Source organism: Polypterus senegalus, chromosome 13 (assembly GCF_016835505.1).
Source record: "Polypterus senegalus isolate Bchr_013 chromosome 13, ASM1683550v1, whole genome shotgun sequence".
Lineage (NCBI taxonomy): Eukaryota > Metazoa > Chordata > Cladistia > Polypteriformes > Polypteridae > Polypterus > Polypterus senegalus.
The window spans coordinates 42,556,725-42,583,872 of NC_053166.1; the positions used below are offsets into that span (position 1 = coordinate 42,556,725).

The 27,148-nt window shown below is 35.4% G+C and overlaps 1 protein-coding gene across 3 annotated transcripts in view; it reads right to left on the reverse strand.

The window, feature by feature from the left end:
* Nucleotides 1-27,148, reverse strand: part of fnip1 (folliculin interacting protein 1) — a 157,408-nt gene that overhangs the window by 57,267 nt on the left and 72,993 nt on the right. For 2 of the 3 annotated variants that reach the window (XM_039775618.1, XM_039775619.1), the window contains exons 3-10: nt 20,151-20,288; nt 19,243-19,343; nt 16,924-16,998; nt 13,347-13,438; nt 8,185-8,268; nt 6,795-6,866; nt 5,491-5,626; nt 1,391-1,586 (exon numbers count right to left, since the gene is read on the reverse strand). In XM_039775618.1, coding sequence (XP_039631552.1) covers nt 1,391-1,586; nt 5,491-5,626; nt 6,795-6,866; nt 8,185-8,268; nt 13,347-13,438; nt 16,924-16,998; nt 19,243-19,343; nt 20,151-20,288 — 894 coding nt within the window. The remainder of the gene's footprint in view (nt 1-1,390; nt 1,587-5,490; nt 5,627-6,794; nt 6,867-8,184; nt 8,269-13,346; nt 13,439-16,923; nt 16,999-19,242; nt 19,344-20,150; nt 20,289-27,148) is intronic. The other variant, XM_039775620.1, reaches the window with a different exon arrangement.

Here is a 27,148-nt window from a genome sequence, read left to right on the forward strand (position 1 = left end):
ATTTTGCACTGCTCAGCTATAAAACATATGGCAGTCTCACTTGATGCTTATTCAATACAATGTATTATATTTAAATCAAACCTTTGTCACTTCTTGTTCCTTGACAGTTGACGGTTGTTTCATCTTTAATCAAGTGTAGCTTCTTTGTCTTGGGTTCTCAACTACTCTTTTACCTCTATTCAATATCCATATGTGCTGGGTCCTGAATACCACATTAAATAATGCTTAATGAAGCCATCACTGACCCAGATATCAAGTTTAACATTGAGATGCGTGCAAAGTAAAACACATTCCAAACGGAGGTGAAAAATTAACTGTAATGAAAAAGATTTAGGGATGAAACTTGCTGAAACTGAGGCATTATACCAAGTTAAGGCTCAGTTGCTTACTATACTTCATAACAGCAAGGTAATGGTTTTGGGTGAAAAACATACTATACAGACATGTAAGCATTGAGAAATTGTAAAGAACTTGCATCAACTCACCACTTTTTGTTAATGCATTTTCAAAAACAGTTCATGCTATGATAATTCTGATTAAATGAAACAAACACTGAATGTAGAACATTGTATCACTTGACTTTCATACACCAGTTAAAAGAAAATTAGAATTACTTGTAGTAATTAACTAATTATTTTGGAAAACACATTTTTTATAAAAAGGAAAATGAAACTCTAATATGCACTGTAGACCGCCATCTATTGACCTTCATGTTGTCAACAATGTAAAATTGAGCCCAGATCTAGCACTTGCATAGGACCTGTGTGTAATGTAGGGTGTAGACAGGTATATAGAAAGTAGTACTACAGGCTTTAGAAAGAGACAAATATTCAAGAAAAAAAGCAAACTGACATGTCTTACAATCATGTAGAAAAAAAAGACTTTTGTCAATCATCTGCAACTAATCAAATCAATTTTTTAGAGGGTCCACCAAGAAAATCCATGTACCATTAAAGTAAATTGGGGTAGAGTGGAGTAAGTGTAATCGTACGGTACAAAGAAACAAGGAACAATCTCACCCAGGCCATGGAGTTTAATCCCCAAAGTAGACACAAACAGAATCACCCACATGAGTGTCTACAATGAGCCTAACTGAAAGAAATGAGAGGAAATCTGTATATGTAATTACACACATTATAAAAACTACCCAAAGTCTGTCTGAAATCAAACTTGAGTCTGTAATGAAACACAGCAAACTACCATAATTCCTTCTGACAAAGTCAAAGTAATCCTGTTATTATCTCTCTGTATCTTAATGCAAAGGAGACAGAGATACACAGACAAGACATAAAATGATGGCCCAATTACAGGGTTATCTTTAAAAACTGCATTCAAGCAAATTCAAAACTTTAGTAAGGAAGCAGAATACTGTAATAAAAATGATAACTACCTGTTCAATTGCACTTTTAAGTTTGTTCATGTGGCTTTCAAACAGAGGAAAGTGGGAGAAGAAGAATTCATGAAATTTCTCCTCCTCATCCTGCGACAGAAGAAATATGACGCCAATGGCAATCTTCTTTTTTCTCATCACTCCAAGGCTGGCGCCGCTACTCTCATCCGACATGTTAAAACTTTCTTCTACAGAACTGTGAAGCACATTTTCCAACTGTTTATTTACTGATGGGTTTATCTAACATAAACTTTGCAAAAGAAGTATAATCAGCCTTAAAACATTAAAAATATTACAACACTTGAATACCCAATAATCATAAGTGTTAGGACTGTTAAACTGATAATCACATACTGTGAATACAAGTAAATTCAAATGGAAAAGGAAATAATAATTTAAATATACATATATATTTACTGTATATCTGTCAATTAATATCTGGGCTGTAAACTACTGTAACTGAGTACCACTCTTATATTCTCCACTTTTACATAAAGTTGTATGTATTGTTTTTCTTTGTATTTTTCTATAGTTTATGTTGGGAAAAATTGCAATCTCTCTAATATGAAGAATTTCCAATGTACAACTAAAATATGGCAAAAAAAAAAAACACAATTGAAGTATCCAACATTGTAAACTAAAAGCAGACCAATAAAGACATACTGAATATCACAATGGGCCGAGTTTAAAGATTATTCTATCAGGCTTACAAAGACAATGGCTAAGTATAACATATTTAGTGGCACTGTCACATACTTTTTCTTAGTTTGTTTATTTGCTTTTCAATGACAAGTACTATGGGCAAATATGAATTCTTGAACAGACTGAATATAGTGAAATACATGCAGCAGGCAACTTTTCTGAGATTGCTGATCAGTTTGTGTGTGTCCCTGCCTTGGTAAGTTAAATACTAAATAGCTGGTGAGTTGCAACAGCTTTTGTTCATAATTTGACCTTTAACCCTCTAATTTAAATCATTTATAGAAAAATATCAAGCAACTGTTTAATTTACAGCTGAGTACCAGCAGTCATCAAGTATAAGGCAGGAACAACACCCAGACAAGGTGCCAGTCCATTATAACAACAGATGAGTACGTACATGTACACGTACACACACACAAACACACACATCAATTTCACAAAGCCAAATTGCTTAACCTGCATGTCTTTGGACTGTAGGATGAAGCCATACCACCTGGAGAAGTGAACCCTGGTTTCCTTATTGTGCAGCAGCAGCACTACTACTGCACCATCATACTGTCTGTAATACTGTGGGGCATTTGAAGCTCATTTTTTTCTTCAGAATAACTTTCATATATGATAGTACACTTTGGTATTTTCTTTCAGCCAATAAGGATTTCTCACACCACATACCAAGTTAGTGTGACTTTGTCACAATTGTAATAATATTTGTATACACCTGTACTGTAACTTAAGCATGCAGTCATCATGACCTTGAACTTTAAAAATATAATTTTATTTTAATACTGTATTTTAATATATATTGCAAATATTTACATTAATAGGCCTGAAAAATCAGCTACTAATTCAGATTGGAAAGTGTATTTGAAAAATAAGTTTAGGTTTAAATATATTCAAATGTACAGTAATTATTCTGATTGTTACATGAGATATCATAAGATATTTAACTAGCAGTGATACTATTAGTATGCTCATTTTAATAAAACAGACCTGTCAGATTGCCACTTCAAAATGCACCCCTCCACAATGGTGAATTTCACAGGCACAAATAAGTAAGAGAGGAGACAGGCAAATTTCACACTACTTACAAGTAATGCACATAACAAAAAACAAGCAAAGCCACTCACGATGGCTTAAACACACTAAATGCAGTCATTAATTCATTTTATTTTGCTTCCAGCTATACCTCTCTGTGCTGCATGAGGCCAGAATATATATCTGTCAGTCTTTTACTGTACATAAAATGAAGCACTGTCAATCTTTACATGCTTCACAAATAAAAGAACTTAATGTACTAAATATGAAAGATTAGTGAGCGCCTACTCATTATCCAGTATAATGTAATTATTCAGTATACATTAAATGCTGTAAATAGATTCTAGGTAGGGTCCAGCATTGCATGCCACAGTGGGCCAGCAGGATAAATTAAACAATAGTAGGGGGCAAGTCCTGTTTAGATAAATCTGAGGTGGCAGCAATTTATCTGTTTTCCTTTATTTTGTACTGTGTCACTCTTTTATGTTTATCCCTGCCTTGTGTGTTTTATTTGTTATTACAAACATACATTCTTTGTATTTCTTTAGTCTTCCTAGCAAAATTTCAGGTTTACAAGTAGCTCGAGAGTGACTCCAACTGCCCACAATGCATTGTATTATAAGTACAGCAATTCAGGCTAAAGTTAATTTTATGGGTAGATGAGAATTAACAGTTAGAAAAACAATGTAATCACTGATCAGTTGATACAGAGAGTCTTAATACTTTGTAGTGCATTGTGTCACTTCAATGCCACGCGTAGATGCAGACAGTCAAGGAATAATATGTGGTATAAACTAATTTGAACCTTTAAAAGTGCTTTTTATACTTTTCTTCTGTTGCATAGATCTAACAGAGGTGACAAAAATCATTGATGTATGCAAAATGTGCCTCCCCAGCAGTAATTACATGATAAACAGTAGGAAATGCTCCTTTAACACAGAAACCTACAGCAAGAATAGTGTGAAAATGAGCATTCGCTGTGGTAGCTAAGATGAGCACTGCTAATGTTGAAATGTGTCTTAAAAACTACAATTTTAAGCCATTAAAATCATAAAAGTCAAACTAGACATACACTACCAGTCAAAACATGGTCATGTTTCACAGATAAACTGATTCATTGATTACCAAGGTACCATTATACTGATTTAAAACAAAAGCCAAGACATTCCTAGTGTTGCTAATGGCTACTACTGCTTGAAATAACTGATTTTTTTATTTATTATTCACATATGACTGCAAGGCCCCATTTTTAGCAGCCACTGCCTCAGTGTCCTAATGGCCTCTTATTTAATTAGTCATTTTAAATGCTAATTTATTATTGGAGAAACCTTTCTAGTTTGATTAGCACCGCTGAAACCTGGCATTCTGTTCACTTGGGTTGCAAGGTTCTGGCATTCTTAAAGTTCAGTTCTGGTTCACAAATTGGCAAAATGAAACAGCTTTCTCAAGGCACATATCAGTCTATTGGTTTTTTTTTTCAGAATGAAACTTATTCTGTGTGACAGATTGCTAAGTAACTACAGATTTCATGCAAAGGTGCCTGATACTGTCTTTGGAGAAAAGGACAAACTGGATCTGACCAGGACAGAAGAAGACCCGGATGCACAACTGGATAAGAGAATACGGACATCAGATTCTGTAGTGTGAGAAACAAACGTCATACAGGTCCTCAGTTGGCTCCTTCATTAAATACACACCAAATGCCAGTGTCATCTGCAACTATGATTCTGGGAAACATTGGACTGGTAATGTATATCAGTATATTGGTCATTTACCATGGTCTTTAAAAAAAAAAAAAAGGCCACAGGTCAACATCTGTAGGTGCCATAGGTGCAAAAACACAGAAACTGGAAAATATGTTAGCGTGTGCAAGAGATATTTTATAATTATGGACCCATGCCGCCTTTTACCTACAATTACAAATCAAATGGAAAGCAGTAGGGTGGTGTTTGAAGGGGTGCATTTTTAAGAAGCAGAAGACTGACTGTTTCATTAATAACAATACCACATAACCACTTAAAAAATAAAAATAAAAAGCTGGTCTTGGAAGAGATTTGTAAAAAAAATACTGTGTGGCAATTGTGTTCTACTAGCTTTATTTGTCAGTTTTTGCCTTCACTTTTTCTTTTTCTTTTATTTTTTTTTTTTATAAATTCAACTTGCATTTAACTACTGAAATTCAACCCAACAATCTGACAGCACTAATACAAACAAAACAGCATGAGGTATTTAAAAATAAAAAAATCACAAAATGGTTGGAGCTTTTAGTGGATTCTCAGAATATAGAAGTACAACCAATAAGAATCTCAACTAAAAACAACTTTGCCTAGGAAATAAGACTCTTGTGAGAATAATATACTTACCATCTTGGAAAAACACCATTTTCAAGACTGGTCGTCTGACTACGGAGCCAACGCCGCTGGTAACTGCTTGCACAGCTGCTTGTTAGGGATGAGCCAGGAGAGTGGAATGGAGTAACCAACAAACTACTGAGAGAGGCTGAAAAAATGTCACATATAATTAAGTTAATCATTGAAAAACAAGTACCTGAACAGACCAGCTAAACTTCAGTGAGGACAGAATGCCAAAGGTAGGATGTGGACCACTGCTGCCTTGATACATAGCCAAGTTAAATGCATGGGTAACATTTATACACATAACTGGCAAATGGGTAAACAATCTACATCTAAAAATATGAATAAAAATATACTTAGGACTTCAAATGGAAAAGTCATTCTCCACTTCCACCTTTAGAGAGCTTTAGAAAATACAAAAAAATATCTTCATGCATTCAATGTACTAAATGGAATGAGAGCTGTTTTCCTAAGTAGCTGGCACAAACATAAGGCTGCATCAATGCTCCAGTGTTGTCCAAGTATTACGCCTACCAGATTTCATTTACTATATATATTTGCTCACGTACAACTGAATCTAATATGTACACTGCAACTGGCATCAGATCATCTTGCATTCTCAGATCATCTCCAAGCCTGACAAGAGTTTTAAGCATACCAATCAACTTTACCTTCTCTGGTATGCCTTTGACGCAAGGTAAGCTGTGCAACAGAACTCACAACACAAGTGCTTAGAATATCTTACATCCTCTTTCCACATAAGCTATCCACAGATATTTCCACTGAACTTATTTTGCCTACTAAACAATTTGGTGCAGTTTGATGAACTAACAGAGTGAACACAATTACTCAAAGAAAGCATGACCTTCACAAATTATGTTCCTTTCACATCAATCCATTCATGTCTAGAGCAAGGGAGGTACGTCATTCAATCACTTTTGACCCCTGAAGCATTTTCAGTAGCATATACAGTATCTCAACACTCCTTCCAAAGCACATTTAAGTCAGTTCAAATTAACAAATCACCATACTGCAGGCTGAAGTGCCACTGCTTACCCACTTTGTGGCACTGGCCAAGTAAGCTAACCTGTCAAACTGTGAAAAACTGGTTCATGGGTGATTTGTAAATTATTTTGGATAAAACTACTACAAAAGGGTAATTACATATATTTAAATAAAAAGGCTCTGTTGAGTAAAGTTTAATTATCATGATAATTGCAGCTTAAAACTTTGAAATTGCAGACAGTCTGTTAACTCAACTCAGTTTTACAAGAATTTTTTTTTTAAATTCCAGCTCCAAACTGCTCCATTACCCGATCGAGCTATTCCACCTTCTCGGTCTTCATGCTGTCCCCTTCCAGGCATGTCCATAGGATTGCTGTGACCTGAAAAAAATGCATATTACAGCTTTTAAAATATAGTGTTAAAATGAAATGTGAAAGTAATGGTTCTTTTAAAAAGAAAGCAGCATCACCCACCACCAATCTCTTTAATCCAAAAAAAGTATACAATTGCTAGAGAAGATTTAAAACACTGAATAACTGCTTTAGGTTAAATTGGGTTTTATCCTACAATAATCATTTTAGCAAAATTTCCTAAAAGTGTATGTTTGGTGGATGGACTTAGACTATTATGAATGATTTTTACCATCTTAATAGCTTAACCATTTAAAATAGCTGAACATTTAAAAATTAATACATATCAAGTGATGTTAAGCTTCTGGTTTCAAGGAAACTTTACAGTGGCTACATAAATGTATCCTTTATATACAAATATGCTATGATGTGGTTTAATTATCATGTAATGAGTAATTAATACACTTTGTAATGATCTGCCAGCATATGTGAGTGATTGCAGAATTGAAAATAACACTGAACCATTACTTTTAAAATGGCCAGTCGCTGCTAGAGCTGGTGGAATGATGCATAATTAAATCTTGCAGCCTGCATTTTTATAAATCTAGTATTATATCTTCTGGTTTTGAGTTTGTTTTTTTTTTTTAACATGTCCTAATTATTGGACATGGCTAAACAACAAACTAGAGAAGCGCATTCAGAGGCTGTGCACATGTTATCACAGCAGTCTTACCTATGAATTGTTGAAAAAGCAAGGGAATGACCGGGTGCCCGACTTTCCCAGGTCCATGGGTCCCAAGATTCACCTTGCATTATTTGCCTGCGTGACTTAATGCCCTTGCCATGTATGTTGTATTGTATGTTTCTGATTTAATTGAATTTCTAAACTATTTGATGTCTTTAATTTGTTGGTGACATATTCAATGGTATATAAAAATAATTTTTAAAACTCTTCACTATACATTATCACAAAACAACACTCTTATATTCACAACACTTTCCAGTGAGGTTAAAGGCAGGTGCTTTATTAGACTAGTGTTCACCACAGGGTTTGGAATATATTGCAACAGGCAGCCAGTGGATGCTCAGAAATGATGCTTGCAACCACATGCATTTCTATGTTTGCTTTAAAAATATAAACCAAAGAATAAAAGTTAACCTTCACCCTGTAAAAGACAGTTAGGTGTTTTAAAGGCAGGGAAAAGAAAAGATGCAGATATGAGAACATAGCAAGAAAGAAGCAATATAACGCACTACAACAGAAGCTTTCAAAGGGCAGACTCTCAAGGCACTACACAAGCACAGCACACCAAAAACACTCTAAGAGTCACACAGCTGGATTGCAAACCTGAAAAGAAAGAGGCACTCTTGATCAAACGGAGCGGGCCTTGCTCAGAAAACGCCCGCCTTGGGCTGCAAAGCTGAGAGAAACCTATATTGCAAAATAATGAAACAAAACAAAAAAAAAAGAAAAAAAAAAACAACATAATATAAACATAAAACCAGGTTAGTAAAGCAAGACAGATCAGAGGCACACAACAATAAACTTACACACCAAAGCAAATAATACAAAAGAAACAGAAGCAGTCTGTGGCGAGGTTCACCCTTTCTCATTTAAAAGGGATAGGTAACACATTTCATATGCCTTTTATGTCTACCTTGGTTAGTTACTGTTCTTACAAAGTACTGTACCTGAAAGCACTAAACTTGTTCTCACAATAGAGGTTTTTTCTTATTTCCACTTATGCACATTCTGACATACTAAGCAATACCAGAAAAAAGTCAGCCTGAAAACAAGATATTAAAGAATATGAACTTTGTTTACAGTGGAAAGAAAATATATTCAGAAATAACTGCCTTTATGTATAAATGTGTCTTAAAATATGGTCTGATCTTCCAATAGGTTACAATAATCAAAAAGCACAGTCTGGTTTAACTAATAACACACACGTTATTGTATTTGTCTTATACATACTGAAAGCATCCTCCGAACATTTTCAGTGTAGGCTGGAAAGTCTGTGAACCCCTAAGCTGATGACTACAACAAAAGCTAACTGGAGTCAGGAGCTAGCAAATCTGGAGTCTAAACCATGTAACGAAACTAGAGGTGTGGTTAAGGGTTATTCTGACCTATAAAAATGACTCAAACATTTTGAGTTTGCTCTTTATAAGAAACATCTGCTAATATGACATATGCCTTACAAAAAGTAGGTTTCAGAAGATCTACAATCACAAATTGATTTGCATAAAACAGAAAAGGGTTACAAGGTAATTTCAAGGAGCCATCAGTCCAAGTTAGAGAAATCGTTTATAAATGGAGACAATTCAGAAGTAGGCGCTAAGCCACAATGACTCAAAAGGCACAATGCAGAATTCTCAGTGAGGTAAAAAAAACCCTTGAGTAACAGCGTGAAGGCCTGAAAGAATTACTGAAACATGAGAACATCTCTGTTCTTGAGTCTAACATACATAAAACACTGAACAGGCATGAAATTCAAGAAGGATGCTGCAGCTCTCCAAAAGAAAGTAAAAAAAAAAATCAGAACACTGCCCAAAATCACCTTGACACTTCACAATGCTATTGGAAAAATGTTTTACAGACTGATGAAAATTAAGTACAAACTGCTTGGGAAGAATATGCAACCTGAACAACTTGCCTTCATGAATTCACAGGTTTATTGTGGTATCCTACAGGATAATGTCCAAGTGACTGTCTGCCAGCTGACGTTCAGTAGAAGTTGGGGGATGCAGAAGGACAATGACCCTAAATATCCAAGTAAATCTACTATAGAATGGCTTCCAAAAAAAGAAAGTCTGCCAAGTGGAGTGGCCCAGTCAGAGCCCAGACCTTAATGTAATAAAGATGCTGTTAAATGAGCTCAAGAGAACCGTTCATGCCAGACATACTAAGAACATGGCTGAGCTGAAGCAGTTTTGTAAGGAAGAGTGGTCCAGACTTTCTCCTGAAAGATGTGCATATATGATCAGCAATTTGTGAGAGGCTATTGCTGTCAAAGGAATTTCGACTACTTAATTAAATTCAAGGGTTCACTTACTTGCTGCCACAGCATAGCACACTGTGAATGTCTGAGGGGTGTTTTCAATAAACACATGAAAGATTACAAGTGTTTGATTGCTTAGTTTAAGCATGTCGTCATTGTCTATATTTATGACTTAGTAAAAGATCAGATCATATTTTATGCCAATTAATGCAGAAAATCAGGTAATTCCAATAGAGTCACATACTTTTTCTTGCTACTGTATTTGTTGCATTCTTGGTCTTTATTTCACTTTAAAATGAACATGGTGCAAGAAAAACTCTTCTTTAATGATTTGAGTAATCAGTTTGGTAAACAAAAAAACAAAAACACCAAAAACTGATTAGCCAGTTTCTTTCAGATCAAGGGGACATTAGCCAGTAAAATTAAGTCTTGCCTTAATGTGCTGGTTCTGGCTTTAGCACAACTTATTTGTAGATTACAATTTACTTATGTTATCATCAATAGCCTTAAGGATTTTAATAATAATAAAAACTCTATACATACATTTATATAAGTTTATTTCTACATACAGTGTGTGCAGTATTTTGTATTCTTACTGAATATGTTGTGTGTTGTTTTCAAAAGTTGTTTACATGCATGTAGAGCTTCAAACTATTTAAATGGCAAGTAGAATAAAAAATAAACTAACCTACTTAATATTATGATGCCTTATTGTGCATATCTGGTAAAACATAGCAGCCATTACTGTGGGGAGGGGCATACTTTTTTTTTTTAGTCTGACGTACAACACAATTAATTTCAAAAATACAAGACCATTTATCTCTTTGTTGATTATATTATGTCCAAGGAGATACAAAATGTTATACAGACAATGTGCCATATAAATATCAATCAGCTGTAAGAATAGCACATAAAACAACAGAAGAAAGCACTTTTAGAACTCCTGACACCTGCTAGTGTCTTGTTTCGTAAAGAGGACTATACTTACTGAACAGATACACTTGTCTGGACACACCAAGGCCTCAAGTTTACAAGTGTCAAATATAATTTATTTTTTTATGTAATCTGTGACTGAATTTTAAGCAAACAAAATATAAATTCTGACTTCTGAAACTGTAGAGTGATGGGAACTGAATGTACAAATGGCCACAGAGAGGCATTTGCTCCTATTTATTAGAGTAGGCATGATTTCAAGTTTTTCATGGAGTAGACATGAGTAGTGCCACAACTCTTAACTTGCACAAGGGCAATGCTTCAGTCACAGCTGACCAGCATTGCCTAGAATGTTTGCATTTGATGGGCATTTTGTGATATCTGGCAATAGTGACTGGTAACAGATTTTGTGACAGTTCACAGCATATTTTGTTCTGCATCTTAAGTTTATTAATTAGAAACCTGAGGGGATAAAAAGCACTTTTTTCTTAACTTTTTCAAAAGTACAACAGACACTGCTAGGAACTCCTTAATTGCTGAAAATATAATTAAAGAAATCATACAAGGATGAAGTCTGACTGAAAACTAGCATTCAGTCAGATTCCCTGTAATCAGAAGCACTGAAATCAGGTGAACAGTGCCTTACACTACAGCACACGCACACTGCACTATAAAGCACTTTTACAGTCAGGTTTAGTGCAGATTTTGTTACCTGGCAGTGGGGCAAAATAATAAGGCCAGAAACCCTAGCATGGTTCAAGTTCAAAAGCAGAAGAGAAATCCTTAAGAAAGACAAACAATTTCAACTCCTAATTGGATACCAACAATGTACAAGTACAGAATGAGTAAAAGCAGAAATGGATCAACAATCTTACTTCATTCTAATTTAATTCAGCAAACTGACAAGAGTATTATACAGCAGCTTCCTCTTTTTCCTTTTGCTCTGGCTGAAACTGAATATTGTCTTTGCTGTACAACCTACAAAATGCCTAGAACATTTTACCATATGGTTTCAAAACAAAAATTGCGAAAACCATACCAGTTTGTCTCTAAGTGTGCACTCATTTTAAAAGCAATGTGACTTGGTTTTTGAACAGCGGCATATGGCTTGTTTGCACAAGCGTAACTGCAGTCTTTGGAACAATCACCCAGAAGGCATCTTCTGAACACAGAATGTACACACATATGAGGTATGTACATGTGGACACAGAATGCAGCCACAAATATTCACACATAAGCAGGTATATAAGCATGGTGAATGCTTTTGGTTAGAACTGGACATCTTCCTTTTTCTTGCTTAATCCATGTTATATCTTTGCCCATGTATAAGCCTCCACCAAGGCACCCAAAAGATAATAAGCTAGGGTATTAAACAATACAAGTGAAAACCAACCAGAACAAAGTTTGGATTTGTCTCACCAAGGCGAGAGTTAGCCAGGAAATAATACACTTTTTGGTTGCTTTGGTGGAAAAAGAAGACAGGAGTTCATGAGAGACAGACAAAAAATAAACTTGAACCAACACATGTTAAACAAAGATGGGTAGCCCTGGTAATGTGGATCATAAAAAAGAATAGATAGAATTTATTTTCCTGTATGTTTTTATGCAATGGACAATATACTGTGTATAAAATAAAATAGCTTGGAATTAGATACATAAAAGTGATACTATGGCTGCCACTATCAAACTTGTTACACACTATAGCAATAGACTGACTGGAAAAAAAAAAAGAAATACCATGAAAATTTCATCTCAATGTTAATATTGAAGGCACAGCATCTCAAAATTGTTTGGTAGCTTGTTATAAAACACTTCAACTTTCAAATAAGACAATATGGAAAGAACATGCAAGAAAGAAGCATGAATTAAAAAATTAAGAAAATGTTATGTAAATATCCCACAGTTAAACTACATCATTGACATAACCCCTTTTTTGCTTAACTAGAGCAAAAGGAAAACATTAAGGAACTGAAAATTAAAATACATTTTAACACTGTAACTTAAAATGTAAAAATGATTTTTTAATAAGCATAGTTCAAAAACTAAGAAACATGTCAATATAACCTTGGAGTTTACTGCCAAATGAAAGCGGCTGTTAAATTTGCTTAATCGAATTTGGGGTCAAGGGCCTGGAAATAGTGAATGAAATGTGGGGTGCAAGTCCACCGTGGGGCCCACCCAAGCACGCACTTGCACCCCGGGGCCCACCCAAGCACGCACTCCACAGGCAACCTTTGAATCTTTAATGAACCTAACATGCACATCTCTTGTATGTGGGAAGAAAACTGAAATACACAGAAGAAAAACACAAAAAACATGAAGAGAATGTGAAAACGCCACACAGACTGCAACTGTATGTAGTATCTGAACCCAGGAAGCAGAACCTGTAAGACAGCAGTTGATACCATGACATGAGTGATACCATGCCACCCAGAAGCATTTGTACCATGCAAGTAACACAATCGTACGAATATGGGCTCATCTCTCAGTCTCCATTAGGAAGCATAGTGGCAGTTTCACACATACTGAAAGAAAGTCCATGTTTATTACAAAGGAATTCAAAACAAACACGTACCTATGTTCCCAAGAAGTCCATTTCCAGCAGTGTTCTGATCTGCTTTTAATGTGCTTGATTCTTGGTTGATGAGTTCGAGGCTATCCTGCAACCTACAAAGAAAAATGCATTTACAAATCCTATACAGCTATTCAAATTCAAAGTTTCACTCATATGTACAAGCATAGTGAGTTAAAGTACCTGTCATGTCACTGAAAAGGATTCAGCTGTGAATCTTTCTTTTCTGAAATAACATTGAAAACACCAGCAGTGCTACCATCCCATCAACTACAACCATACTGTTAATGTAGTAATAGTAGTAATGCAAGTAATGTAGTATTTATCACAGCTGCTTCTTCAAAAAAAATATAATTCTCACTGAATTTTAAACAAGACCACTAACCCCCAAGTCAGTCAATTTACACTTGTGTAAACAGAGATGTTGTTCCAAAGAATATAGGTATACACAAAAATAGAAGGACTGTGTCACATTGTAGCATACTTGACAATGCACAAACCATTCATGCTATCAAACCGAGTTAAAGGATTCAATTTCAATTTCATTTCATAGACTGTGTTTTTAATATATTTTGGCAAAAATACAACATTCATGCATTGCCAAAAGATAAATATCCTGCTTATGTAATTTTAAAGGACATATTATATTACATTTGGGTGGTACTTTTAAATGTACGTTGGAAACAAGTTTCACAAGATTGTATACCAAATACCCAGCATCTGTACAAAACGTAAACTGATTCTTAAGTAATATGTGTTTTATTAGCTGTTTCGTGAATCTGTTTTTCTAAAATACTACAAAAAGCAAAATGCAGAGCAGTGAAACATGAATCAAAATCTCATCCCTCAAATGAAGTTGCACACCAATAAAACAGGACTTTGTTAAAACATGAACAGATAAGAATGGACCTTGAATTGCTGCAGTGTCCATAATGAAACAATTGGTCTACTAGTAAATGCTATTATGTGTGGAAAAAGTTTACATGTTATTAACAGAATGCTTATTGGATTCAAACCAATCATGGGAAATGAGCAAGGGAAAGGTGCTAAATAATTAAAAACTATTATCATTATTATTATTACCAGTTTTATTGAGTGATCCTGAGCCTGCACTTTAAACTTAGAAAGCAAGATGTACTGTAGATTTAAAGTACTTTCCCAGAAAATGCACTATATTAAGTGGTGTGATCTTGAGAGTGGGTGAAACTGTTGAAACCTATCAAAAACTGAAAAAAAAAGAAAATAATAAATCGCAGATACATATAATGTAACACTAATCAACTGCTAAGGGATGGCTTCTAGGTGATGAAACCATGAATTATAAAAATAGTGTAAATAATGGATGGATGGAACAGATGTATATTTATATACAAAAAAGTCATATTAATGTAATATTAAAATATATGTTTTTGTTTTACAAAATGTTCTGGCCATTTTATTAAACATAGTGCTTCGAAGCCACCGGCAATTTGGTAAAAGTTTAAACTTTTTTGTCTATTTTTTGTTTACACCTACTTGTAAAGTGTCAATATCAGTATAAAACTGAAAAAATGGGAGAGATTTCAGCCATTCAATTTATATATATTTTATCAACCATACAGTAGTTTTTGTAAAGTAAAATCAAGTCAAGAGTGCAGCTTCTTAGCTTGGCAAAATATAGTGTTAATATGCATATCATTATTAAGGAAGCACTGCTTTATTTGCCATTGAGCATGTCACTGTCATAAGCCTCTTCTCACCATCTTGATACATGCAGAGACTGGCAAAAATAGAAGCAATGCTGTATTCCAGTTCAGCAGGGAATTATACAAATTAGAGCCATACTGTGCCACTAATCTGGAGTAATGATGCAAAGGTACAGATCTGACTCAGTGAAACAATGTGCTGGGACATCAGTGCAATTAAGACTGAAACTGTAAATATGAACTTTATTCAGAAATTCTGTTGACTAAAACAACTTTTTTTTCTAAAATGTAATTTGATTGTTTCCTCTTTGTTTATTCCTCTTCGACAGGGTGGAGTGCTGGCTCTGAGGCTAGGGATCTGTGTCAGCAATAGGAAGGATGTCGGTTCGAATCCTGTAAATGCCAGAAGTGACTGTACTCCATTAGGCCTTTGAGCAAGGCCCTTAACCTGCACTTGCTTTGTCCTGGGTATGATGTTATTCTGTATCCAGAACCGCAAGCAGGTCCTCCAATTTACAGGGAAAACTTTGGGGTTAGTGGCAGGACTGGCACTCCAGCCACCAAATAAAAAACCTCTCACTGTTTTAGTGTGGTGCTGAGGTGTCACCCGCCTTACTCGGGTCCCAATCCAGGTATTTCATCAAGTGGTGGGTGCGGCAACACGCTATCAGAGCAAGCTCCCAGTCTCTGTCTGTCTTTGTTCATATATATATACAGTATATATATATATATATATATATATATAGTTGTGATGTGAGATTTTGCATATAGGCATTCGTGTTTGTGCCCTGACACCCCCCCCCAGCCCCCCGTTTACGACTTTTTTAAGTCTTTTTGTAATTTTACGACAGGGTTTGGGGGATGTGTCTTAAACCATTTTGATGAGTATCTCTCTGCTAAAGTCTTTCAGCACCCGCAAGGAAGCCAGTTTACGTTAACATATGGTTTGGGGGCAGGTATTAAGATGTTCTATTTCCCCCATTGGTCTGAGGTATGGCTGTTTGGAATTGGCTTGTCTCAGAGGCCTTTAAGTACCATGATGTCCTATTGGCTGTAGGGGTTGGACAGAAAACCCATAAATTTGTTTGCTTTATCTCACTCTCTCTCTTACTAACATCTGAAAGAAGCATCTCTTGCTAACCTGTGATGATGAAGAAGCATCACTCTCTTACTAACCAACATATGATGAAGAAGCATCTCTGTTACAAACATTGGATGAAGAAGACAACACAATGGAAAGCACAGCTTGGCAGCCATATTGAGCAGACATGTTACTGAAAGCTGAGCACCAATGATGCCTTAACTATAGACATTTTAAGTAACAAACAAGACTGTGTGCCGCCTGAACTACATATCACCATTTAATCAGGCTGTATGGAATATTTAACTGTACTTTGCATTTTGTTATTATTTATGAATATTATCAGTAATACATTTTATGTGTAACTTAACTGCTGCTTGTCTTTTTACTACATCTAATTGCCTGAGGTTATAGATATAGAAAGGGAAGGTGAGGATAAGTTATATAGAATAATACCTTATAAACAGTGGTAAGTCTGTGAGATTAGGCATTCCAAGGCTACATATTAATAATACAATAGGGGAAGGTACAGAAATATATTACTCTACCAAGATAAAACATATATTTTATATATATTTTATAGATAGTATTCATTCGGTCATCCATCCAGCTAATTTTCACTTTCTAAAGCTTTATTCTATTTGTCCTAAATGAAAAGCTCAAGATTATCTCAAGAACTTTGAATATAAGACATCACGCCAGAGAAGACACTTTCATCAATCCATCACAGTATGAGCTTATGTTTAAAAATACAGATGCACACTAATTAATTATTGAAGCTTAAAGGATAAATAATTCAAAAAGAAATACTTACGTGTTGAGGCTGCCATAAACACTGCTTCCTGTCCGTGCTGTAAACACCTTGCTAAGCATTAGCTGAGGAGGAGAACTGAAGAAGAGGGAAAAAAAATCTTTTCATATTTATACTCAAAAAAATATTTTAATTCAAGTGCAACTTATTTAAAGTTGTTGTGGCTGCATAAATAAAGCCGATGACACGACTTCTGGTCCAAGGGGATGTCAAATTTTATGACTGCAGTTGTTGATCTTATTTATAAAAGTAGAAATTACTGGACATGTCAAATTACAAGAGTGTGTGACAACTTTCTTGTCCAGTTTTACTTTCAAAGAATTACACCCCTTTTTCTGATAGCCAATACATTTACATTTATTTATTTGGCCAATTACTTTATTCAAAGCGATTTACAATATTTGAGATACAATTTGTTACATTTCTTGTCTTTTTCCAGCTGGAGCGCAGGCAGGTGAAGTGACTTGCTCATCGTCACACAGTGTCAAAGGTGGGATTTGAACCCACAACCTCAGGATTTGAAGTCCAAATCCTTAACCACTGTGCCAAAATGCCTGCAATAACAATAACATGCTGCACGAATGACCATGTGCTGTATGAATGGTTTTCAGTTATGGCAAGTTCAGCTGGAATCTCTGCCCATTATTTTTATTTTTTTCCATTCTGTCATGGTGCATACTATAACATGAGACATGAGTCAGATAAGCCACTTTTTTGTTTGCACAGTCCAAAACACTGACATTAATTTTTCTTTGTTGCTGCATTATATGCACAGTACTTCTGAGTTGTTCTGACTAAATTTAAGGGATCTACAACTTATTTGAGCAGCAATGGCCACAAAGAAATAAAGAATCCTGGATTGGGCACCAACCCACTGCAGGGTACACACATGCCCAAACATACACTTTCTATCATTCAGGGTCAATTTAGACTCGCCCACTGATGTAAAATTCATATCTTCACAAAAAAAATACAAGTATTGGGAGAACACGCAAATTCCAGAGATAGAGTGACTATGGATGCACTTAAAACCAGTCTCTCAGTAGATCTTATCAATTTGCAATTATATTTATCCATATTCAAGTTAATATTACAGAATAAATATATCCTACTGATGCAAGAGCTAAGGTAGGGTGTTTTTAGTCTTAATGGTCTAACAATTTATCTCTTTCTATTATGTAAAAAAATCTTGTGTCGAGACGTGACCTTCTCGGAGACACTTTAACGTCCCGCGAGACAAAGCAGTGAGACAAAAGGAGAGCTGCTGTACAGGCTTTTAGATCTTCAAAGCGCTGCACAACATGCACATCACGCTGCACGGTGGCAGCAGCAGCAAGCAGCCAATAGCAGATCGAGCACAGAGGAGAATGTATTTGTTTCCCATTGCATAACCGTTTAAGAGAGGGTTTCAGAGGAGCAACCGCATCACCATAGCATGCATTCAGCCCTCCTCTTCACAACATGAGCGACAGAAACACGAAATGGCTTGCGCGAAGCAAGCAGGGGGCAAAGCCCTCTAGTATTTATAAAAAAAAGAAAAATGTTCTTGCATTAGCTAAACAAGAAGCAGTTTTGAAGATACTGCTTTTGTTTTTGATTATACTGTTACAGTTCATAGCCTCATTCTTTGGAACAGCAAACTGAAAAGCAATTGTTTGTCAAAGTTTTTTTATATGTTGTTTATGAATTAAATTTGTCCATCCGTGTTTGCAGGTACCCAGTTTCACTCTCGGTTGACTCTCCTCACCTGTTCTAATCCATAGACAATTACTTTTCATTTGTTTAAATCCATTAAATTCCCTATATATACACCTTTGCATTCACCTGTAACTGTCTAAACTAACAATTTTTATCTAGAAAATGTCTGGTTTTATTTCTTTCATTCTTTGAAATTTAATAACAGTAATTGATCTGTATCCTTAAAGATGGTTTATACCTGCTACCAAGAGTGCTGCAAAAAAGACAATATTAGAGATACCCACTTCTTGCTTGGTAATTAATTTCTCTTTAGTTTGAATCCATAAACCCACCTCCCAAAACAAACGCAATAGTATGAAACTGTCCAAAGAATTTCAGATTAATTTTTTTTTCATTTTTAAATTAAAGCAATGTGCATCACCTGAGGTCATCCGCATTTCATACCTTTTGGAGAATAACATTTCTCAGACTTCTTATGAATTAACTGAGGGGTAAATCTTTTTGCATGCCCAGAGGATTGGTGTTATTTTTTAAACGTCATCCTGGTCATAGCTGTTATTAATTAAAAGTTTAATATTTTAAAATCTTGTTGACTGTGTTTTGAGGTCTACTTGTACATCTTACCGTATCTGATGAATCTTCAGAGTTGATCCAGTGTAGCTCATTGCAACTGACCCAAACATCATCTCTCCCAACATGTTGGCATCAGATGAACAACGTGAACCCTGATGATCACACAAACGATTCAACAAATATTATTCACTGGAAAAACATTCTGGCATTTTGAGTGGTGATGCTACATGAGCATGTTGTGAGTGCACGTAGGTGAATATATGTGGAATTATCTCCCTTTATCTATGTGAACTGCATCCAATTTACTTGTATTCTGAAAACACAATGTTTTGTTAAATATTTTAGATCGATTTAGCTTCTCTCCTGTCAGATATATGTTGTTGTACTGATGAACAGTTTAGGATACTTTGTATTTTTGTCTCAGTTGAGTTGTAGACATAATTATACAGTAGTTTTACTTATTTTTTATCTTGTTCTCTGTTGCTTTGATGCTTGCTCTTTTATTCTTGCATGTATTATTACTTGCTTTTGGATAAAGGTGTCAGCTAAATAAATAAATAATGCATCCTGCTCCATCAAGGGTTTATTCATGCCTTTTGGCAAATTATACTACAGCACAACTAGGTTGTAACTCCAAACAACCATATACTAGAAAATATGGGGTCACAAAATGAAAAAGAAATGGATCACAGCAAATTGAGATTTTGCACATTTTTCTCCTGATGAGTGTTGGTGATTTCTCTGTGTGCACTGGACTCCACCTACAATCTAAAGCCATACTTTTTCATTTGCTAATTTCTCTGAATTACACAGTAGTAGGTGATTTCTTATGTTTCAGATGATACTTGCTAAATGTGCATGCATGCATACCTGAACATTCTAACCCCCTTCATATTCCTTGATAGGAACACCGGTACTACATTACACCCAGAGCCTTGTTTCCACTCTGTTTTACTCACCTGATACTTGTGACTTGGCTCTTTAGTTTCTGAAGCTGATGATGAAGAGGAACTGTCCAGGGAGCTCGAGCTTCCACCCGCTGGTCGTAGCTGGCAGCACTTTCCAAGCACTTTCACCTGGCTATCACTGCACAATTTCTTTGGAAGAATAAGACAAAAGCACACAGTATTAGTTCAGAAACCAGGAAATTCTTTTCGCTGTTTACATAATGTTGCTAAGCCATACTAAAATACCAGGAGCAAAAAAAAAAAAATGAAGTTTTGTTAAGGAACTCCATAAAGTTAGGGAGAGAAATAAATAAAAATACATTTCAAAGAGCAGTTAAAAAACGCAGGTGTTCGCCATCTGACAGAATGCTTGTGGGTCTTGTTGTTCTTAACAATGCCTGCCTCAGTTGTTAATATGTTATTAGCAGCAGGGGTACCTGTGCTGCCTGGGGTGGGGGCTAAACATTTGAACAAACATGGCCTATGATGTTCTCCCGATAAGAATAGGGAATCTGTGAAAAACCTGGTCGATACGGGTTTAACGGTGTAGATCTGAATACTGGATAAACAGATATTCAGTTTTCTATATTAGATTAGGGAGGTAAACAGCACTCTTGTTTTACTGTTCACTTGGCATTAGTCAATGAAAATCATTGCTTAATCAGTATTCAAACTGACAGCTTTTCAACATTTTAGCTAATGTTTATCTTTCTTTTTATTACCATCCAAATATATTGCCTAATTATTGCAAAGATGTGTACTTTCCTATTACTGTTTTATATTTGTAAACTGCTTTGAATGTGTGAACACTTTTTACATGAAGGGAACTATATAAGAACAAAGTGAAGTTAGGAAAGCACTGTGATGCAGTAGTTAGCACAGCTGCCTCACACTTCCAGAAAAGGATTCAAGTCCAGACCAATGTGTGTGTGAAGTTTGCCTGCTCTCCCATGTGTGTCTGAGGCCTTCTACAGTTGCTTTCGTTCTCCTTTCCAACCTAATTGTGTTGATGTTAGTGACTCTGTGTGTGTGTGTGTGCTCTAAATTAGACTGGTGCCACATTTAGGGCTGGTTATTGTTTTTCTCCTGATTCTGCCAGGATGGGTTCCAGCTACCATGATTCTACAGATGACTTAACTAACTTGGAAAATTATGAATCAAGTTTATATGAGCAGTGTTTAGGAGGACTGGGAATTCATTCATATTGTAGGATCAAGATGAATGCCACTTTCATTATTAATTTGCCTTTTTTTCTTGCCGTGTTTTTTTGGTGTGGACTGGAAGTATCTGTTCATGTTAGACTTCATGTTCATGTTAGTTTTTAGTTATTCAGAAACTTATGCATGATCATGATTATGTCCTCTATGAGGTTATTTATTTCAGTTTGAAAACTGAGTGGCGTCAAAGATACTATTTCAAAGCCTGTGCACCTGAGATATTCCCTAAACAATGCACACATCTTAACATGTACTGTACAAGCTCATGAAAAAGCAGATGCACAAGGTATTCAATGCTTCATGAGGCTTATCAGTCCTTGTGTGCTGGAGATGCAGAGGTTGGTTTACCGATATTTCCCAAGTTGCTTTATCCTGCTTTGCTACATTTCCAGTACACAAAGAGGTTAGCTGTATGGCGGACACAAATATTTAATGCTATAATAGCTAAAAAAAAATCTAAACAGAAAATATAAAAAAGAAAATATATATATAAAATTAAATAAACCAAAAATACATTTTCTGGATCCAGTAATGTGAACCACCCAAACTTCGTGTTCCTCTGCAGTTCTTTCCTTCTTCTGGTTACAGTTTGTCTGGGCTAGAAAGTGCCAAGGTCAAACTACAGAAACATCTACAGCAATGTGGGTGAATGTGCAGGCGAATTGAAACACTGTAAAGGAAGATTCCACAGCACGCTCCCAATGCAGTGATAGCTTAAATATACTCTTGTTAGCAGTTCATCCTAAAGCCACTATTTGTTTCGCTTCACAGGAACTCTCCATTTATTAGAACATTAAAAAAAGGTAAAACTAAATTTTTGATTAATTAATTGACCCATTGGCATAGACACCCTCCAAATCATAACCATTTTTTATTTGGCTAACCTTCTCCAGCCTGTGTTTCTGAAGTCCACAGTCAGAGTTTATAAGCATTGAACACAAGCTAAAACCAGCCTTGGATGAGATACTAGTCCATTGCTTAATGTTTTTAATTTATCAAAAATATATTATTATTAAAATTCCAAAAAATGAATTAGTATGGGAAATTGGGCACAACCCTGCACAAGCAGGCCTGTCTTCCTTTGTTCTAAATCAAACTCCTTTCCAGAAATGGAGCATATTTATTAAAAAAAAAAAAAAGCAACCGTAAAACATCTTTTCAGAGAATCTTCATTGCTGACATTAAAGAGAGAACTGCTTCTTTAATACTACATTCTCTAATAGGAGATTTTTATAATTCACAAATAAACATAGAAAAGTATTTTAAATTGAAAAGGATGGCTCTGCTGGTTAATGTAGCTTAAACTGCCGAGAGAGTAAGCATTCACAATTCACTGTTACTTATATCCGTAAAGCTAATAATCCAGCTGTGTGCAGCTGTTTAAAACATTAAGTCTTCTTTACATTTAAAGTCGTGGCAGGCCATTTAAAATGTCTTAACATGTACAAATTGTTTTGGCTTCTTACAATACAGAAGACATTATTCATCAAGCATCTATTAAGAAAATCAGTATCTTTTTATTGTCTCCACATTAATCACATTAGTCCTACCACTAAGAGAACTGTAGATCTAAAGACACAATGAAAAAACACTTAACATGCTGTATTGTGAATTGTGCTGTAGAACCTTGATAACTGAATTTTAAACCACAATGCATGCCACTTAATCCTTACTAACAACGTATTGTGTGACCCTAAGCATGTCATTTACACCTGCACATCTGTTTGCCTACTGTAAAAAAAGATGCATAGAAACACTTGTATGGTAAACAATTTTTTTAAGACTCTTTCGTTAAACACGTATGCCAAATATAAATTAACAAAGCACACTAGAATTGATCAAACTCTCATTGTAACTGTGATCTCCCAAGATACCGTTCTAGAAAAAAATTCTTATTATTGTAAAATCCATCCATCCATTTTCAAACCCGTTAATCCTGAGCAGGGTTGCAGGGAAAATTGAGCCCATTTTTGCAAGCATCCGTTGGAAGGAAGGAACAACTATTAGAGTAGACAGGGCATCAGACTCACTGCAGGGTGAACAGACAGACAGACACACGCACACATTCTGCATATACACTGTATATATAAACACAACCACACAATAAATCAGAGGTAAAATAGCAGCTCTTTGTCACTAAGCTGGACCTACTGTTGCCAAGACTGACAAACACTTCTTGCTTGTCAGTTAGGTAGTGCTTTAATCACTAGAGATCTATACCAGAGATAACCAGGATGCTCTCCATTCTGGGCAGTCATAAACTTTGATTGACATTATCAAATGCTGTACTAAGGCATAACAGGCCTGATAACTGTTGTGCATCGAGTAAGTTTGCCGCCATAAATTGTTAGTTACTTGGAATACAAAAGGTTCACTGTGCAATTAAAAGCAGGAAGGCTTGGCAAAACTGAAAAAATATTTTTGAATAAAAATGGCTTAAAGATTGTCTAACCACTCGACTACTTAAAACATAAAAATACACCTAATTAATTAAAAAACACCCAAGTCATAAACAGTACTGTTATTTAAATTGTGCATTTATTACGCCTACATATTGTAAGTATATAATATAGACAATATATGCACTACTGCAGTATAACACAATTTTTAAAAATGTGAGACGTTAACATTAATGGACAAGCAAAACAGAGAGGACCTGAATTTCATTTTTAAGAGAGTTATACCACATACAGTATAACAGCTAAATCTGCAAAGCTTTTAAAAGCCTGGGAGGACTTCATCATAGACTACCTAAATTGCCTTAACCATATGCACAAATTGTATCCACTATTGTGTTAACTATCTAAAAATAAAATCAAATTCTAAAGAAATTACAATTCAAAACTTATGGCAACAGGAATTAGCAAACACATTTTATTCAGTATAGTTTTTTTTAACACTTCATTTGCAAAAATGTTTAAAAGCTGTTTTTGCAACAACACACTTTTCAAACTGTCAGAAAGTCACTTTGTCTTGTTTTGTGACAGTGTCTGCTCTGAGACGTACATCTGCATCAATACATGTAGTAAAAATTAGCTTGCTTACTTACTGAAAAGAAGCACTAAATGAAATTGTCAAATTAATTTGAAGGCTAAAGTGTTATTAACTTCTGATGTTTCCATTATCGAAATCACCTAAATCTAAATGCTAAATCATTTTAAGCAATGGAGCAGGCTGCTTTAGTAACTCCACTAACTGTTCATCGCCACGATTTTACAATGATGCCAATATATATTTTATCAATAGCATGTTCTTCAAAACAGCATCAAGGGCTGAGCCGCACAACTGCCTGGCCAGTTTGGAAGTTTTGACAAAATACATTTTATTTTAAAATAAACACACAGCACAGCTTATCTCATCACCATAGTAAATTAGACCGAGGTTCAGAGAAAGCTTGAAGATTGTTCCGATTTGTACTTGATGAAACTGCAGCTGGAATTTCCAGTGCAGAGTTTGCTTGTTCTTGTGTTAGTGTGTTGAATCCTCTAGGGCTCCTATTTTTCTCCCAAATCCCAAAGATGTACAAGTTAGATGATTTAACTCTACCAAAGTTAATTTCTACTTCGTGCCCAGTCACTGGCTTTCTTAAACTCTGAACTGGATAAGCCTCCAGGAAAACATATGCACTCTGGCCACACTCTAAAGATGGATTGGAACATTGTTCTCTTATTAGGAGCCTATATGCAGATTTCACAGTACTAGGCAAGGATTTTAATGTTTAAATATTTCATAAAAATATAAATAGCAAGGGTTATATTCTAGCTGTGAAAAACAACAATTCTATAAAACAGTAGTTCATAAGAGCAGATAAGAGCTTCTCTTGAAAAGATCAGCCTTTACTTAAAAAAAAAAAAAAAAACAAGAGAAAGAAAGAAAACTGAAAGATTTAGTGGATCTAAAAACTGACTCACTGTGGAATTTAACACTACAGCTTGGCAGAACAAGCTAAGCATTTATGTGTCTGCGTGGAATGCGTGACATGCCTTGATTTCCTAATGGTTCACATCAAACAAATGTGTTACTTGCCCTCACTAAGTACACAATGGCTGAAACATGTGAATGACAGTCATATGACTTCTCTGGAACTCGTGAGCTCTCTCTCTCTCTCTCTTTTGCACACTCTCTCTCAACACACAAGATAAACAACATCTCCAGCCACACAGTGTCATATGATAGAAACCACAGTGAATCCACTGTTCTTGCATTTCTGAAGGAGAGCTACTAAATCATCTGTCACAGACCTCACCCACCATGCGCTGAATTCACAACTGACACATGCCTACAGCCTTTATGCTTTTTTCTAAGCATTGACTCTGTCCTTTCTTTGATAGACAAGAATTGCTACATCCCCCACCAGAAACCTAAACAAAATGCCTTATTATTGTTGTCACTAAGCACAAAATGAATGACCAGAAAATAAAAACAAAAATGAATGCATAAGGTTTGAAAAATAAATTCAGTTTCTCCAAATTGCAAAAAGCTGACTACATTTTCACAACTTCATATGCTAAATTTCTGATCAATGTCATACTTTAATAAACCAATGGTTTGTTTGTTCTTTTGTAGGAGTGATCCCTCAAAATTTGGACCACACAGCATTGCTCCAAGATCTCTAAGGCAGCAATTTGTAGGCATGGTGCCCACTGTGCTGAGAAGACTGAAAAGCTGAGTTCAATTCTGAGGCTTAGAGTAGTTTGCTCCTTTTGACAAACACTCCAGGTGTCATGTGCCTGTGACAGTGACCGCTGAATCAAATATAATCTATATACTGATCTTCTAATCAATCACTACACTAATTAAGCCAAGTTTTGTGACAGATTTTGTACTGGCACTGCTTTTAAACTGGCTATCCATACTGAACCCAATATGGAGTGCAGGACTTTAATGTGGGTTTATATTCCTTGTACCATTATCATACCAGAGAAACTGTATATGGTCAGGTGTAACAAGGATGGTGAATTGTATCAGACTTTTTAAGTTTTTGAAATACTGGCTAAGGTGCCTTTTTCAAATCAGTTATAGATTGTTATAAATAGTTTCTAATAACTGTATTATAAGTCTTCTGTAAATGTAGCCTTTGTCCTTTTTATTATTATTAAGTGAATACGAGGTGTTCTAGTAGATAGTGGTGCTGTCCTGGGCACTAGTTACACACTGTTCATTATCTGCATGGGTTTTCCTTTCATATCCAGAAGTTCTGTGTTTCAGCATAATTGGCAACATTTAATGGTGCCAATATGTATATGTATACAATTTTCAGTGACACCTTATTTTAATAATGGACGATAGAAATAAACCCTATGAGGTTTAAACTGTAAGCGGAGTCAAAATCTTACAGTGAGCACAGATGAATCATTTATATATTCAAAGCAGGTGAAACACAGTTAAATCATTGAACATATGCAGTACTTCAAGTAATGCACGTTAACGCAGCACTTCTTGGTACATTACATTTTAACTTATGTTAGGGGCTTAAATAAACTGTCCTCTGTTGCTGCTGCTTCTCACATATAGGAGGTCACATGACAGACAGCCCAAGTTTGCACTGATGCCTGCTGTTGTCCAAGTCTGGCTCTCCATCTTTTTAATAGATGAAGGGGGAACTGATGGTGCTTGGAATGTAAATTGCATTTTGGTGTAGAGTTTTATCATTGAATTGTATTTCATTATATATTTGTAATTGGCCTGAATTTTGAAAAACAGAATTAACACTGCAATTTTCAAGACATCATCCAATTACCTTATTTCCAACCCCTACTAAATAATCTTAATTATTTTTAAATGTACTCGGTT